The 12,847-nt window shown below is 43.9% G+C and overlaps 1 protein-coding gene across 19 annotated transcripts in view; it reads right to left on the reverse strand.

The window, feature by feature from the left end:
- Positions 1-12,847, reverse strand: part of MPHOSPH9 (M-phase phosphoprotein 9) — a 99,085-nt gene that overhangs the window by 12,187 nt on the left and 74,051 nt on the right. For 10 of the 19 annotated variants that reach the window (XM_063614650.1, XM_055237963.2, XM_063614649.1 and 7 more), the window contains 2 exons: positions 2,036-2,170; positions 690-865 (listed from right to left, as the gene is read on the reverse strand). In XM_063614650.1, the coding sequence (XP_063470720.1) occupies positions 690-865; positions 2,036-2,170 (311 nt within the window). Of the gene's footprint in view, positions 1-689; positions 866-2,035; positions 2,186-12,847 lie in introns of all 19 variants that reach the window. The other 9 variants (XM_055237962.2, XM_055237966.2, XM_055237960.2 and 6 more) reach the window with 1 other exon arrangement.

Here is a 12,847-nt window from a genome sequence, read left to right on the forward strand (position 1 = left end):
CGGTAACCAAGAAAGAAGAGGAAATTTTATATCTCACTTCATGAATACCAAATGCCTATCACAGCTTTCTGATGTGTGCAAGTAAGATGGACCGACAGGAATTTTTCAAATATCCTTAGGAATGCCATGTAAGGCCAGGAGCAGTGGTTCACACCTGTAATCACAACACTTTGGGAGGACAAGGCGGGTGGACCACTTGAAGCCAGGAGTTCGAGACCAACCTGGCCAACATGGTGAAACTCCGTCTCTATTAAAAATATTAAAATTAGCCGGGGGTGATGGAGGGCGCCTGTAATTCTAGGTACTTGAGAGGCTGAGGCAGGATGATCGCTTGAACCTGGGAGGTGGAGTTTGCAGTGAGCTATTACGCACTGCACTCCAGCCTGGGCAAAAGAGTGAGACTCTGTCTCAAAAAAAAAAAAAAAAAAAGCCATGTAAGCCTTTTTCATAATCAGAATGTAAGATGCAACTGGCTTTGTACAAAAGGTACATGTTATGCCAGAACTGTGATAAATTATTAACTAGGACATTCAATTCTCTATGAAATGGGGCTGAAGTAGCAGTAAAATAGCAAGTTTACAGAGCTAAAACTTTTAATTTCATTACCTAAATATTTTAATTTTAGCGAAGGTAATATAAATGGGGAAAAGATATCTATATCCGTCTATCTCAAACAAGGAAATACTCACTATTTGAGGTGTCCTCTTTCTCTGTCTGTGTCCCCCAATTTTTAAACATTTTTCCCTCATCAAGTTCTTTTAAAGCTCTCATGATCGGCGTGTCTGAAGTCTCTCTTTGCTTTTTTATCAACAAGCTTGTTGATGAACTTCCAGGTGAAGAATCCTTTTCCAGAGGTGAACGGTGCCTTAAACAATAATTTTAAGACATACAGCGCTATGGACTGAACGTCTGTATCTTGCCCCCCGCCCCCACACCAAACATACATGTTGAAGCCCTAATCTTCAATGTGATGGTGTCTGGAGGTGGGGCCTTTAAGAGGTAATTAGGGTTGGATGAGGTCATGAGGGTGAAGCCTCCAAGATGGGATTAATGCCCTTATGAAAAAGGGAAAGAGGCAGGAGCGCTCTCTCTGTGCACACAAAGCAAGGAAAGGCCATGTGAGGACATAACCAGGAAGAGGGCCCTCACCAAACAGCACCCTGATCTTGCACTTCCAGCCTCCAGAGGTAGAGAAAGAAATGTGTGTTGTTTATGCCACCCAGTCTGTGGTACTTTGTTGTAACAGTCCAAGCTAAAACACACACTTTACTGGGGTTGTTAGGGGAATAACAGAGTTGACAATTATATTCTCCAATAAGCATGCTTTGCAATGCAAATAAATTAAACCTGCATACAGTGCTTTCCCATCCTTCTAGTCCTATACTTAGAGGAACAGCATCTGCACAGCACCCTGGAGTAAGCGGCTGAGGCTGCTCATGTAGGCTCGGGGCTCGGGCTGGCCAGAGCCATCTGAAGGGGGAGAGGATCTACATCTTTTGTTTGTTTTTAGACAAGGTCTCACTCTGTCACCCAGGCTGGAGTGCAGTGGTGCAATCATAGCTCACTGTAGCCTTGAGCTCCCCAGGCTCAAGTAATCCTCCCACCTCAGCTTCCCAAGTAGCTAAAACTACAGGCGCATGTCACCACGCCCATCTAATATATTTATTTTTTGTAGAGGTGGGACTTTGTCATGCTGCCCAAGCTGTTCTCAAACTCCTAGGCTCAAGCAATCCTCCACGTTGGCCTCCCAAAGTGTTGGGATTACAGGCGTGAGCCACCACACCTGGCCTGAGGATCGACATCCTATCCTAATCACAAACCCATACCGTGCCACTGAGCACAGGTGCGGAAGCTCGGCAGAGCTCATGGAAGTAAAATATTCTAAAAGTAGTAGCCTTTCAAAGTAAAATAAAAATCAGGTTCTCAAAATTAAGACATTAAAGAACCAAGGAGAGGGCTTCCTGAACTAAAAGCAATTGAAATCTCTAAGAAAGCATAACATCCCTAAATAGAATCTTTAGCAAAGTTATCTCACCCAGGGCTACAGGTTTCCTCCAGCTGGTTATCCACATTACTGTCCTGGGTGTCCAGAGGCTGGCCAGTAAAGATGGAATACTCTGCACCTGGAATCAGCCATTTCCGCCTGCTGACGTCTGAAGTTGCTAGTGTGCTATTAGAATGAAAACTGTCAGGCATTATAAAGGTCTGCACTTCAATTCAGACTGCATGTGCATATAAAACAATCTGCTCTCAAACAGTATTTACACATTTGTACACTAAAAATCACATGTAACAATCTATATTTTGGATACAATTTATTTTACAGTTTTATGATTCAACTTAACTGTTGTTCTAGGTTTCTGTTACTCCTGAATCTCGTCAAGATTCAGGTACTTGTGGCTCTGAACATTCCCCTCACTGTCTCTCAGGCATTTCACACCCTTTACACTCTGTGCCCCTACTGTAGCTGAGGGTAAGGTGCTGAAGGAAGCAGGGCTGCCCTTCTTGTTGCCTTCAGACCAGCACTGTCCAACAGAATCTTCTGCAAAACCAGAAACGCTATCTGCACTGTCCAATGCAGCAGTCACAAGTCAGGTGTCACTACCGAACACCTGAAATGTGGCTAGTGAGACTGAAGAACCAATTATAAAATGTTAATTTTAATAATGAAAGTTTTCAGTATCAAAATGGAGTCACTAATGTCAAACTCCCACAAAATGGAGCTGGGAGGCACAAAGGAGCAGCCTCTCACACAGATGCTGATTATGGGAACTATTCTGAATTCCTCAGAATCACAGTATTCCAGATAATAAGCTGCTTGTACAAAGAAACATCCCTAACAAGGGATGTCTCCACCACTGAGCTAATGCTAATGCCCGCAACATGCTCCTGTAACCAGTGGTCTTTGTTTTAAAATAGCTTAGTGGACTGTGGACTGCCCTTTGTCTTTTAAAGCTTCCTGTGTCCCAACCCCTTTGGATACGCTTATGGTTCACTACAGCATGCGTACTCCAGATTGCAAACCCCCAACATTTCCAAATAAATTTCTTTAGAGAGTCAGTCTCTGTCACTCATTTTAGGTTGACATGATTGATTTAAATAGTAATAGTGGCTGTTGGCAGGACTGTACTGAACAGTGCAGTTCTAGACTATTGCTCCCCGAGCTCATCTGAGGTTCCCACCATCATGTTAACCCCCAGTCATTCCCCAGACTTTAGAGCCTGCCTTGTTTTCTCCACACCTATTCCTGTTCTTACACTAGGCAACTTCCTGACCGCTCTCTCCAGTGAGGTGACCCTCTACTCCTCAGCCAGCCAACTCAGAGGGTACTTGCCGGCTTTTGTCAAAACCAGAGAACACACTCCCCTTAAGAAACCAATACTCCAAAGACTGTGCCCATATTCTGCCTCCCGCCCTCAAGCTTCAGCAACGTGACCTACGATCCTTGGCCTCTCCATTTTCCATTTATCAACCCCTCCTAGCCTGACTAGGTCCTCTTGATCTACCCTGAAGTCCACACTCATGATACTTTCTCTCTCACCTTTCACCACACCTGACTGGCAGCAAAATCTGAGGACTGGCTGACTACAAAGGCACGCTTCAGGTCTAAACTCCTACCACTGAGCTTTGCTGGAAAAAAGCCACCAGCTGGGCAGACTCATCACCACCTCAAGCAGACACCCCAAACCGCCCAGCAACATGACTTTCTGTAACCAGCAAGCTTCAGTTCTCCAAACATGACTATCTCACACCCTTTCCACCCTCCTCAAACCTCCCATCCCACCTTCGTTGACAGGTGAAACTATTGAGTCAAATTCAAAGAAACACCAGAAACCATGAAACAACTCTTGTCTTCTCTCTGTCCCCTTTCACAACCAAACATTTTAGAGCTGTCTCTTCTATCTACATTCACTTCAACTCCAGTCACTCTTTCCCTCAGTTTTTTTTTTTTTTTTTTTGAGACAGAGTCTCGCTCTGTCGCCCAGGCTGGAGTGCAGTGGCGTGATCTTGGCTCAAGGCAAGCTCTGCCTCTTGGGTTCACGCCATTCTCCTGCTTCAGCCTCCCGAATAGCTGGGACTACAGGCACCCACCATCACGCCCAGCTAATTTTTTGTGTTTTTAGTAGGGACGGGGTTTCACCATGTTATTAACCAGGATGGTCTTGATCTGCTGACCTCATGATCCACCCGCCTTGGCCTCCCGAAGTGCTGGGATTACAGGCGTGAGCCACTGCGCCCGGCCCAGTTTTTAAATTAAGAACTATTTCAGGGCCAGGCTCAGTGGCTCATGCCTATAATCCTAACACTTTGAGAGGCCAAGGCGGGCAGATAACAAGGTCAGGAGATCGAGACCATCCTGGCTAACATGGTGAAACCCTGTCTCTACTAAAAATGCAAAAAAAAGTTAGCCAGGTGTGGTGACGGGCACCTGTAGTCCCAGCTACTCATGAGGCTTAGGCAGGAGAATGGCATAAGCCCAGGAGGCGGAGTTTGCAGTGAGCTGAGATCGCACCACTGCACTCCAGCCTGGGCAACAGAGCGAGACTCTGTCTCAAAAAAAAAAAAAAAAAAACTTCAAACGTTCTTGGAAAATTACAAAGAATACTATAACAAGCATCTACTCACCCATTCTCAGTTTTAATAAATGCTAAGATCTTGCCAATTTTTTTTTCTTGAGACGGAGTCTTCCTCTGTCACCCAGGCTGGAGTGCAGTGACATGATCTCGGCTCACTGCAACCTCTACCTACCAGGTTCACGCAATTCTCCTGCCTCAGCCTCCAGAGTAGCTGGGATTACAGGGGCCTACCACTGTGCCCAGCTAATTTTTGCATTTTTACAAGTGACGGGGTTTCACCATGTTGGCCAAACTCCTAACCTCAAGTGATCTGCCCACCTTGGCCTCCAAAGTGCTGGGATTACAGGCGTGAGCCACGGCGCCCAGCCTGATCTTGCAAAATTTGTTTTTAATTATAAGACCAATTTTTATATATACAGTTGTATTTTTTTTAATTACACATAAGGCATAATGTATTAACACACATTTTTAAATGTCTTTTGTTTTTTTTTGAGACAGGGTTTTACCCTGTCCGCCAGGCTAAAGTGCAGTGGCATGATCATGGCTCAGTACAGCCTCGGCCCCTCAGGCTCAAGTGATTCTCCCACCTCAGCCTCCTGAGCTGCTGGGACTACAGGCGCATACCACCAACCACCCAGCTTTTTTTTTTTAAGGCAGAGTCTCGCTCTGTCACCCAGGCTAGAGTGCAGTGGCTCGACGTCGGCTCACTGCAACCTCCGCCTCTCAGGTTCAAACCATTCTCCTGCCTCAGCCCCGCGAGTAGCTGGGATCACAAGTGTGTGCCACCATGCCTGGCTAATTTTTTTGTATTTTTAGTAGAGACGGGGTTTCACCATGTTGGTAAGGCTGGTCTCAAACTCCTGACCTCGTGATCCACCTGCCTCAGCCTACCAAAGTGCTGGGATTACTGGCGTGAGCCACCGCGTCCAGCCGCTAACTTTTTATATTTTTTGTGGAGAGAGGGTTTTGCCATGTTGCCCAGGCTGGTCTCGAACTCCTGGGCTCAAGCAATTTCCCTACCTTGGCCTCCCAAAATGCTGAAATTATAGACGTGAGCCACCACACCTGGCCTTTAATGCTTTCTCTGTTCAATATTATGTTTTGAAATTTATCTGTGTTAGGTTGCAAAAATTTTCTCCCATTGTGTAGGTTGCCTGTTCACTCTGATGATAGTTTCTTTTGCTGTGCAGAAGCTCTTTAGTTTAATGAGATCCCATTTGTCGATTTTGGCTTTTGTTGCCATTGCTTTTGGTGTTTTAGACATGAAGTCCTTGCCCACGCCTATGTCCTGAATGGTATTGCCTAGGTTTTCTTGTAGGATTTTAATGGTTTTAGGTCTAACATATAAGTCTTTAATCCATCTTGAATTAATTTTTGTATAAGGTGTAAGGAAGGGATCCAGTTGCAGCTTTCTACATATGGCTAGCCAGTTTTCCCAGCACCATTTATTAAATAGGGAATCCTTTCCCCATTTCTTGTTTTTGTCAGGTTTGTCAAAGATCAGATAGTTGTAGCTATGCGGCATCATTTCTGAGGGCTCTGTTCTGTTCCATTGATCTATGTCTCTGTTGTGGTACCAGTACCATGCTGTTTTGGTTACTGTAGCCTTGTAGTATAGTTTAAAGTCAGGTAGCGTGATGCCTCCAGCTTTGTTCTTTTGGCTTAGGATTGACTTGGCGATGTGGGCTCTTTTTTGGTTCCATATGAACTTTAAAGTAGTTTTTTCCAATTCTGTGAAGAAAGTCATTGGTAGCTTGATGGGGATGGCATTGAATCTATAAATTACCTTGGGCAGTATGGCCATTTTCACGATATTGATTCTTCCAACCCATGAGCATGGAATGTTCTTCCATTTGTTTGTATCCTCTTTTATTTCATTGAGCAGTGGTTTGTAGTTCTCCTTGAAGAGGTCCTTCACATCCCTTGTAAGTTGGATTCCTAGGTATTTTATTCTCTTTGAAGCAATTGTGAATGGGAGTTCACTCATGATTTGGCTCTCTGTTTGTCTGTTATTGGTGTACAAGAATGCTTGTGATTTTTGTACATTAATTTTGTATCCTGAGACTTTGCTGAAGTTGCTAATCAGCTTAAGGAGATTTTGTGCTGAGACAATGGGGTTTTCTAGATATACAATCATGTCATCTGCAAACAGGGACAATTTGACTTCCTCTTTTCCTAATTGAATACCCTTTATTTCCTTCTCCTGCCTGATTGCTCTGGCCAGAACTTCCAGCACTATGTTGAATAGGAGCGGTGAGAGAGGGCATCCCTGTCTTGTGCCAGTTTTCAGAGGGAATGCTTCCAGTTTGACAAAGGGCTAATATCCAGAATCTACAATGAACTCAAACAAATTTACAAGAAAAAAACAAACCCCATCAAAAAGTGGGCAGAGGACATGAACAGACACTTCTCAAAAGAAGACATTTATGCAGCCAAAAAACACATGAAGAAATGCTCCTCATCACTGGCCATCAGAGAAATGCAAATCAAAACCACAGTGAGATACCATCTCACACCAGTTAGAATGGCCATCATTAAAAAATCAGGAAACAACAGGTGCTGGAGAGGATGTGGAGAAATAGGAACACTTTTACACTGTTGGTGGGACTGTAAACTAGTTCAACCATTGTGGAAGTCAGTGTGGCGATTCCTCAGGGATCTAGAACTAGAAATACCATTTGACCCAGCCATCCCATTACTGGGTATATACCCAAAGGACTATAAATCAGGCTGCTATAAAGACACATGCACACGTATGTTTATTGCGGCACTATTCACAATAGCAAAGAGTTGGAACCAACCCAAATGTCCAACAACGATAGACTGGATTAAGAAAATGTGGCACATATACACCATGGAATACTATGCAGCCATAAAAAATGATGAGTTCGTGTCCTTTGTAGGGACATGGATGAAACTGGAAAACATCATTCTCAGTAAACTATCGCAAGGACAAAAAACCAAACACCACATGTTCTCACTCATAGGTGGGAATTGAACAATGAGAACTCATGGACACAGGAAGGGGAACATCACGCTCCCGGGGACTGTTGTGGGGTGGGAGGAGGGGGGAGGGACAGCATTAGGAGATACACCTAATGCTAAATGACGAGTTAATGGGTGCAGGAAATCAACATGGCACATGGATACATATGTAACAAACCTGCACATTGTGCACATGTACCCTAAAACCCTAAAGTATAATAAAAAAAAAAAAAAAAAAAGAAATTTATCTGTGTTAGTACATATAAGCTCTATTCATTTTAATCATTTACCCATAGTATGAATATATTTGTCCTTTCTCCCGGCAGTGGAAATACAGTTTTTAATATGCAGCATTTCGACAATGCTAAAATTAACACGTGTGAAAATTCCTCTAAGGCAAACATCTTAACATGGAACTGTGGGATTTGGTGCACATCTTCAGCCTCTCTGGGTGTTGCCAAATAACTCTCCAGACAAGCTGTATCAACTGTCAATCATTACTTTGGGAGTTCCTGTTTCTCCATATCTTTGCCAAATGTTAAAGTGATTCAATTTTAAGTCTAACCTGTCCAATGGTGTGAATTGTATCTTGTTTTAATGTGCATTTTCATGACAATTAACATGTTCTCATTTTTATTAGCCATCAGGGATCTGTGCGCTGCTTGTTATATTCTTTTACCATTTTTTGTTGAGAAAGTTATCTTTCTCTTATTGATTTGTAAGAGTTCTTTCATCTTCTGGATACTTTTCCTTTATTCGTTCCTGTTCACTTTAAAAATATAAAATATTGTACCCTAAAACCTAAAGTATAATAATAAAAAATAAATAAATAAATAAATAAATAAATAAATAAAAGAAAAAAATATATATATAAAAAATATCAGCCGGGGCCAGGTACAGTGGCTCATGCCTGTAATCCCAGCACTTTGGGAAGCCAAGGTGGGCAGATCACTTGAGGTCAGGAGTTCGAGACCAGCCTGGCCAACAAGGTAAAATCCCGTCTCTACTAAAAATACAAAAAATTAGTGGGCATGGTGGCGCGTGCCTGTAGTACCAGCTACTTGGGAGGCTGAGGTGGGAGAATCGTTTGAACTCGGGAGGCGAAGGTTGCAGTGAGCCAAGATTGTGCCATTGCACTCCAGCCTGGGTGACAGAGCGAGACTGTCTCAAAAATAAAATAAAATATCAGCCAGGAACTGTGGCTCATGCCTATAATTCCAGCACATTGGGAGGCTGAGGTGGGCGGATCACTTGAGGTCAGGAGTTTGAGACCAGCCTGGCCGACATGGCAAAACCCCATCTCTACTAAAAATACAAAAATTAACCAGGCATGGTAGCGGGCACCTGTAATCCCAGCTACTCGGGAGGCTGAGGCAGGAGAATCGCTTGAACATGGGAAGCGGAGGTTACCGGGAGCCGAGATTATGCCACTGCACTCCAGCCTGGGTGACAGAGCGAGACTCCATCTCAAAACAAACAAACAAACACAAAATATATACTATATATATATATCTCAAGCACACATAGACATACAGGTAATACTCATGCCAACCATCCAGCTTTATAAATCTTGGTTATATATTCTTTAAATTAAGAGTAGAACACTATAAAGACAACTAAAGCCCCTGTGCACTTCTCCAATCTCATTCGTTCCCTCCCAAAAGCAACCATTTATACTAAATTTGTGTTCCGCATTCCCATGCATGTTTTCATACTTTTACTACGTTTGCATGAACCCATAAGAAATACAAAATTGCTTCACATGCTAAAGTCAATATAAATAGTATCCTATTTCTTCTGTAACTAGTTTTTTGTTGTTCCATATTATGTCCTTCAGATTAATCCACATTGACCGTCTAGCTGAGGATCAGCAAATTCTCTCTGTAAAGAGCCAGATAGTAAACACTTGAGGTTTTATGGGCCAGTGTCTGTTGCAACTACTCCACTTTGCTGTTGCACAAAAGCTGCCGTAGATGATATGTAAGTGAATAAGCTTGTATTCCATGAAAATTTTATTTGTGGACACTAAAATTTGAATGTTATACAATTTTCTTTTTTTTTTTTTTTTTGAGACAGAGTCTCGCTTTCTCACCCAGGCTGGAATGCAGTGGTGCAGTCTTGGCTCACTGGAACCTCTGCCTTCCAGGTTCAAGCGATTCTCCTGCTTCATTCAGCCTCCTGAGTAACTGGGACTACAGGCACATGCCATCATGCCCAGCTAATTGTTGTATTTTTAATAGAGATGGAGTTTTGCCATGTTGGCCAGGCTGGGTCTCAAACTCCTGACCTCAGGTGATTCACTCGCCTTGGCCTCCCAAAGGGCTGGGATTACAGGTGTGGGCCACCACGCCCAGCCCGTCATACAATTTTCATGTGTCATGAAATATTCTTTTTTCCCAAACATGTAAGAATATAGAAACCATTCCTTACTCAGAGGCCTCACAAAAACAGGTAGTTCATGCCAGATATGGCCCCATAGGCTGGGGTCTGCCAACTCGGGCTCTGCCACCTGCACTGTCATGATGCAGTGTCCTGCTTGAGTGTATAACAGTATTTTCCATATTCCGGCTGTTAGACTTTCAGGTTTTCATTCACTTTTTTTTTTTTTTTTTTTTTTTTTTGAGACAGAGTGGTGCTCTGTCACCCAGGTTGGAGTGCAGTGGCACGATCTCGGCTCACTGCAACCTCCACCTCCCAGGTTCAAGTGATTCTTCAGCCTCCCGAGTAGCTGGGATTACAGGCCTGCACCACTACGCCTGGCTGATTTTTGTATTTTTAGTAGAGATGGAGTTTCGCCATGTTGGCCAGGCTGGTCTCGAACTCCTGACCTCAAGTGATCCACCTGCCTTGGCCTCCCAAAGTGCTGGGATTACAGGCGTAAGCCACCACGCCCAGCCTGCATTCACTCAAGTACACTCTGAATGGGCTTCTACTACTATCACTCTATCCAGACTGTTCACTAAGCATTAGCCTCCAGCTTGCAAAGACCTTGCAGTCTTCACCTTGATCTCTCAAGCAGCAATGTGAGATTATGACATATATTATACATCAGTTTTCATTCACAATTCCTGGCTCATAACTTTCATATCCCTTGTTGCAGTCAACAGAATCTCTAACCTTCTCCTGTCTTCCTTTTACCTTACCAGGGTAGGACTTTAATCTGATTATGGGTCATAAGACTCTCATCCGAATCAGAGAGCATCCTGCCTCATCCTCTGGAGGAAGGAATGCTGCACAAAGAGGCCAAGAAGGATCTGAACAGACAGGCCTTGCTGGGCTTAGATCACATCCTTTCTGTCCAATCACATTTCAACACAGTTGTCCAAGCTTCAATCAGGCCTATCCAATGAAGCCTCCATAAAATGCCCAAGAGGACAGGGCTCCAGAGCTTCTGGAGAGCTGAACAAGAGCTCATCCATGCACTGAGGGGGCGTCATATCCCAGCTCTACTGGGAAAGAAACTCCTGTGCTGGAGATCCTTCCAGACCTTACTCTGTATCTCTTCAACTGGCCGTTTATTTGTATCCTTTAAAATATCATCTGTAATAAATTGGTAAACATGTTTCTCTGAGTTCTATAAGCCACTCTGGCAAAAACCCAAAGAGAGGGCTGTGGGAACCTCAACTTAAAGCCAGTTGGTTAGACGTTTTGGAGGCCTGGACTTGCAAATGGTGTCTGAAACGGGGATAGTCTTGGGGACTGAGCCCTCAGCTTATGGGATCTGACCCTATCTCTGAGTAGATAGTATCAGAAATGAATGGGAGGCCACCTAGCTGGGTCCCATGAAGAACTGATTGCTCGCTTGCTGGTGAGGAGAAATGTCACACATTCAGGGTCACAAAAGTCTTCTGAGTCTATTGTTGTTGTGCTGGTGTGAGAGCACAGGGAAAACACAGGTTCGGTTTTGCACTCAGTATTGGTGGCTGCTTGTTTTCCTCTAGCTTTTTGTTAGCGCTTTCTCAGGTTCCTTTGCCAGCTCTCTCTATCCAACACCAGTGTCAGAGTTCTTGCCCCAGGCCTACTTCTCACTAAATACACTCAGTTCGCATCCATTCTACAACTTTACGCACCATCTAGAAAGAGACAATTCCAATTTTTTTTTTTTTTTTTGAGACGGAGTCTTGCTCAGTTGCCCAGGCTGGCATGCAGTGGCGTGATCTTGGCTCACTGCAAGCTCTGCCTCCCGGGTTCACACCATTCTCCTGCCTCAGTCTCCCGAGTAGCTGGGACTACAGGCGCCCACCACCACGCCCGGCTAATTTTTTGTATTTTTAGTAGAGACAGGGTTTCACCGTGTTAGCCAGGATGGTCTTGATCTCCTGACCTTGTGATCCGCCTGCCTCAGCCTCCCAAAGTGCTGGGATTACGGGCATGAGCCACTGCACCCGGCATGACTCCAAAATTTATCACCCCATCCTAAAACCTTATTTTTGAGCTCCAAACTCATTTATAATTGCCTATTTGATTTCCACTTAGAATCGATATGAATCTCAAACAAAAATATTCAAGATGGAAATTCTGATCTCTTCCCTAAGTTCAACATATGAACTAAGTACCTTTAGTTGTTTGAGACAAAAACAAAGGAATTATTCCAACACCTCCCTTTCTTACCTTGCCATCCAATTCACAACCACATCCTATAGATCCTACCTCTAGAATCTCTCCCGAAGAGTCTCTATTGTCTATTTCTGTGACCACCACCCAGCTAACACCATCTCTCTCCTAGCACTGCACCAGCCTAACTAGTCTCCTGTTTCCATTCTTTCCTTCTCCATCTTCTCATGGAAGGTACATTAATAAAAATTAGATAACATCATTTTACCACATAAAAACCTTCAAAGGCTTTCCAATGGACTTAGGGCAAGATCCAACTCTTTTTTTTTTTTTTTTTTTTTTTTTTTGAGACGGAGTCTTGCTCTGTCTCCCAGGCTGGAGTGCAGTGGCGTGATCTCGGCTCACTGCAAGCTCTGCCTCCCGGGTTCACACCATTCTCCTGCCTCAGCCTCCCAAGTAGCTGGGACTACAGGCGCCAGCCACCGCGCCCGGCTAATTTTTTTTGTATTTTTTAGTAGAGACGGGGTTTCATCGTGTTAGCCAGGATCGTCTCAATCTCCCGACCTCATGATCCGCCCGCCTCGGCCTCCCAAAGTGCTGGGATTACAATTCTTAATCACGGCTTAGAAAGCTATAAATGGTCAATCTCTGATTTCATCTACGGCAACTTTGCTTCTTGCTGGAAATATTCAGGCCACACTAACCTCCCTTAGGCTCTTCAAATATGCTAA

Source organism: Symphalangus syndactylus, chromosome 13, assembly GCF_028878055.3.
Source record: "Symphalangus syndactylus isolate Jambi chromosome 13, NHGRI_mSymSyn1-v2.1_pri, whole genome shotgun sequence".
NCBI lineage: Eukaryota > Metazoa > Chordata > Mammalia > Primates > Hylobatidae > Symphalangus > Symphalangus syndactylus.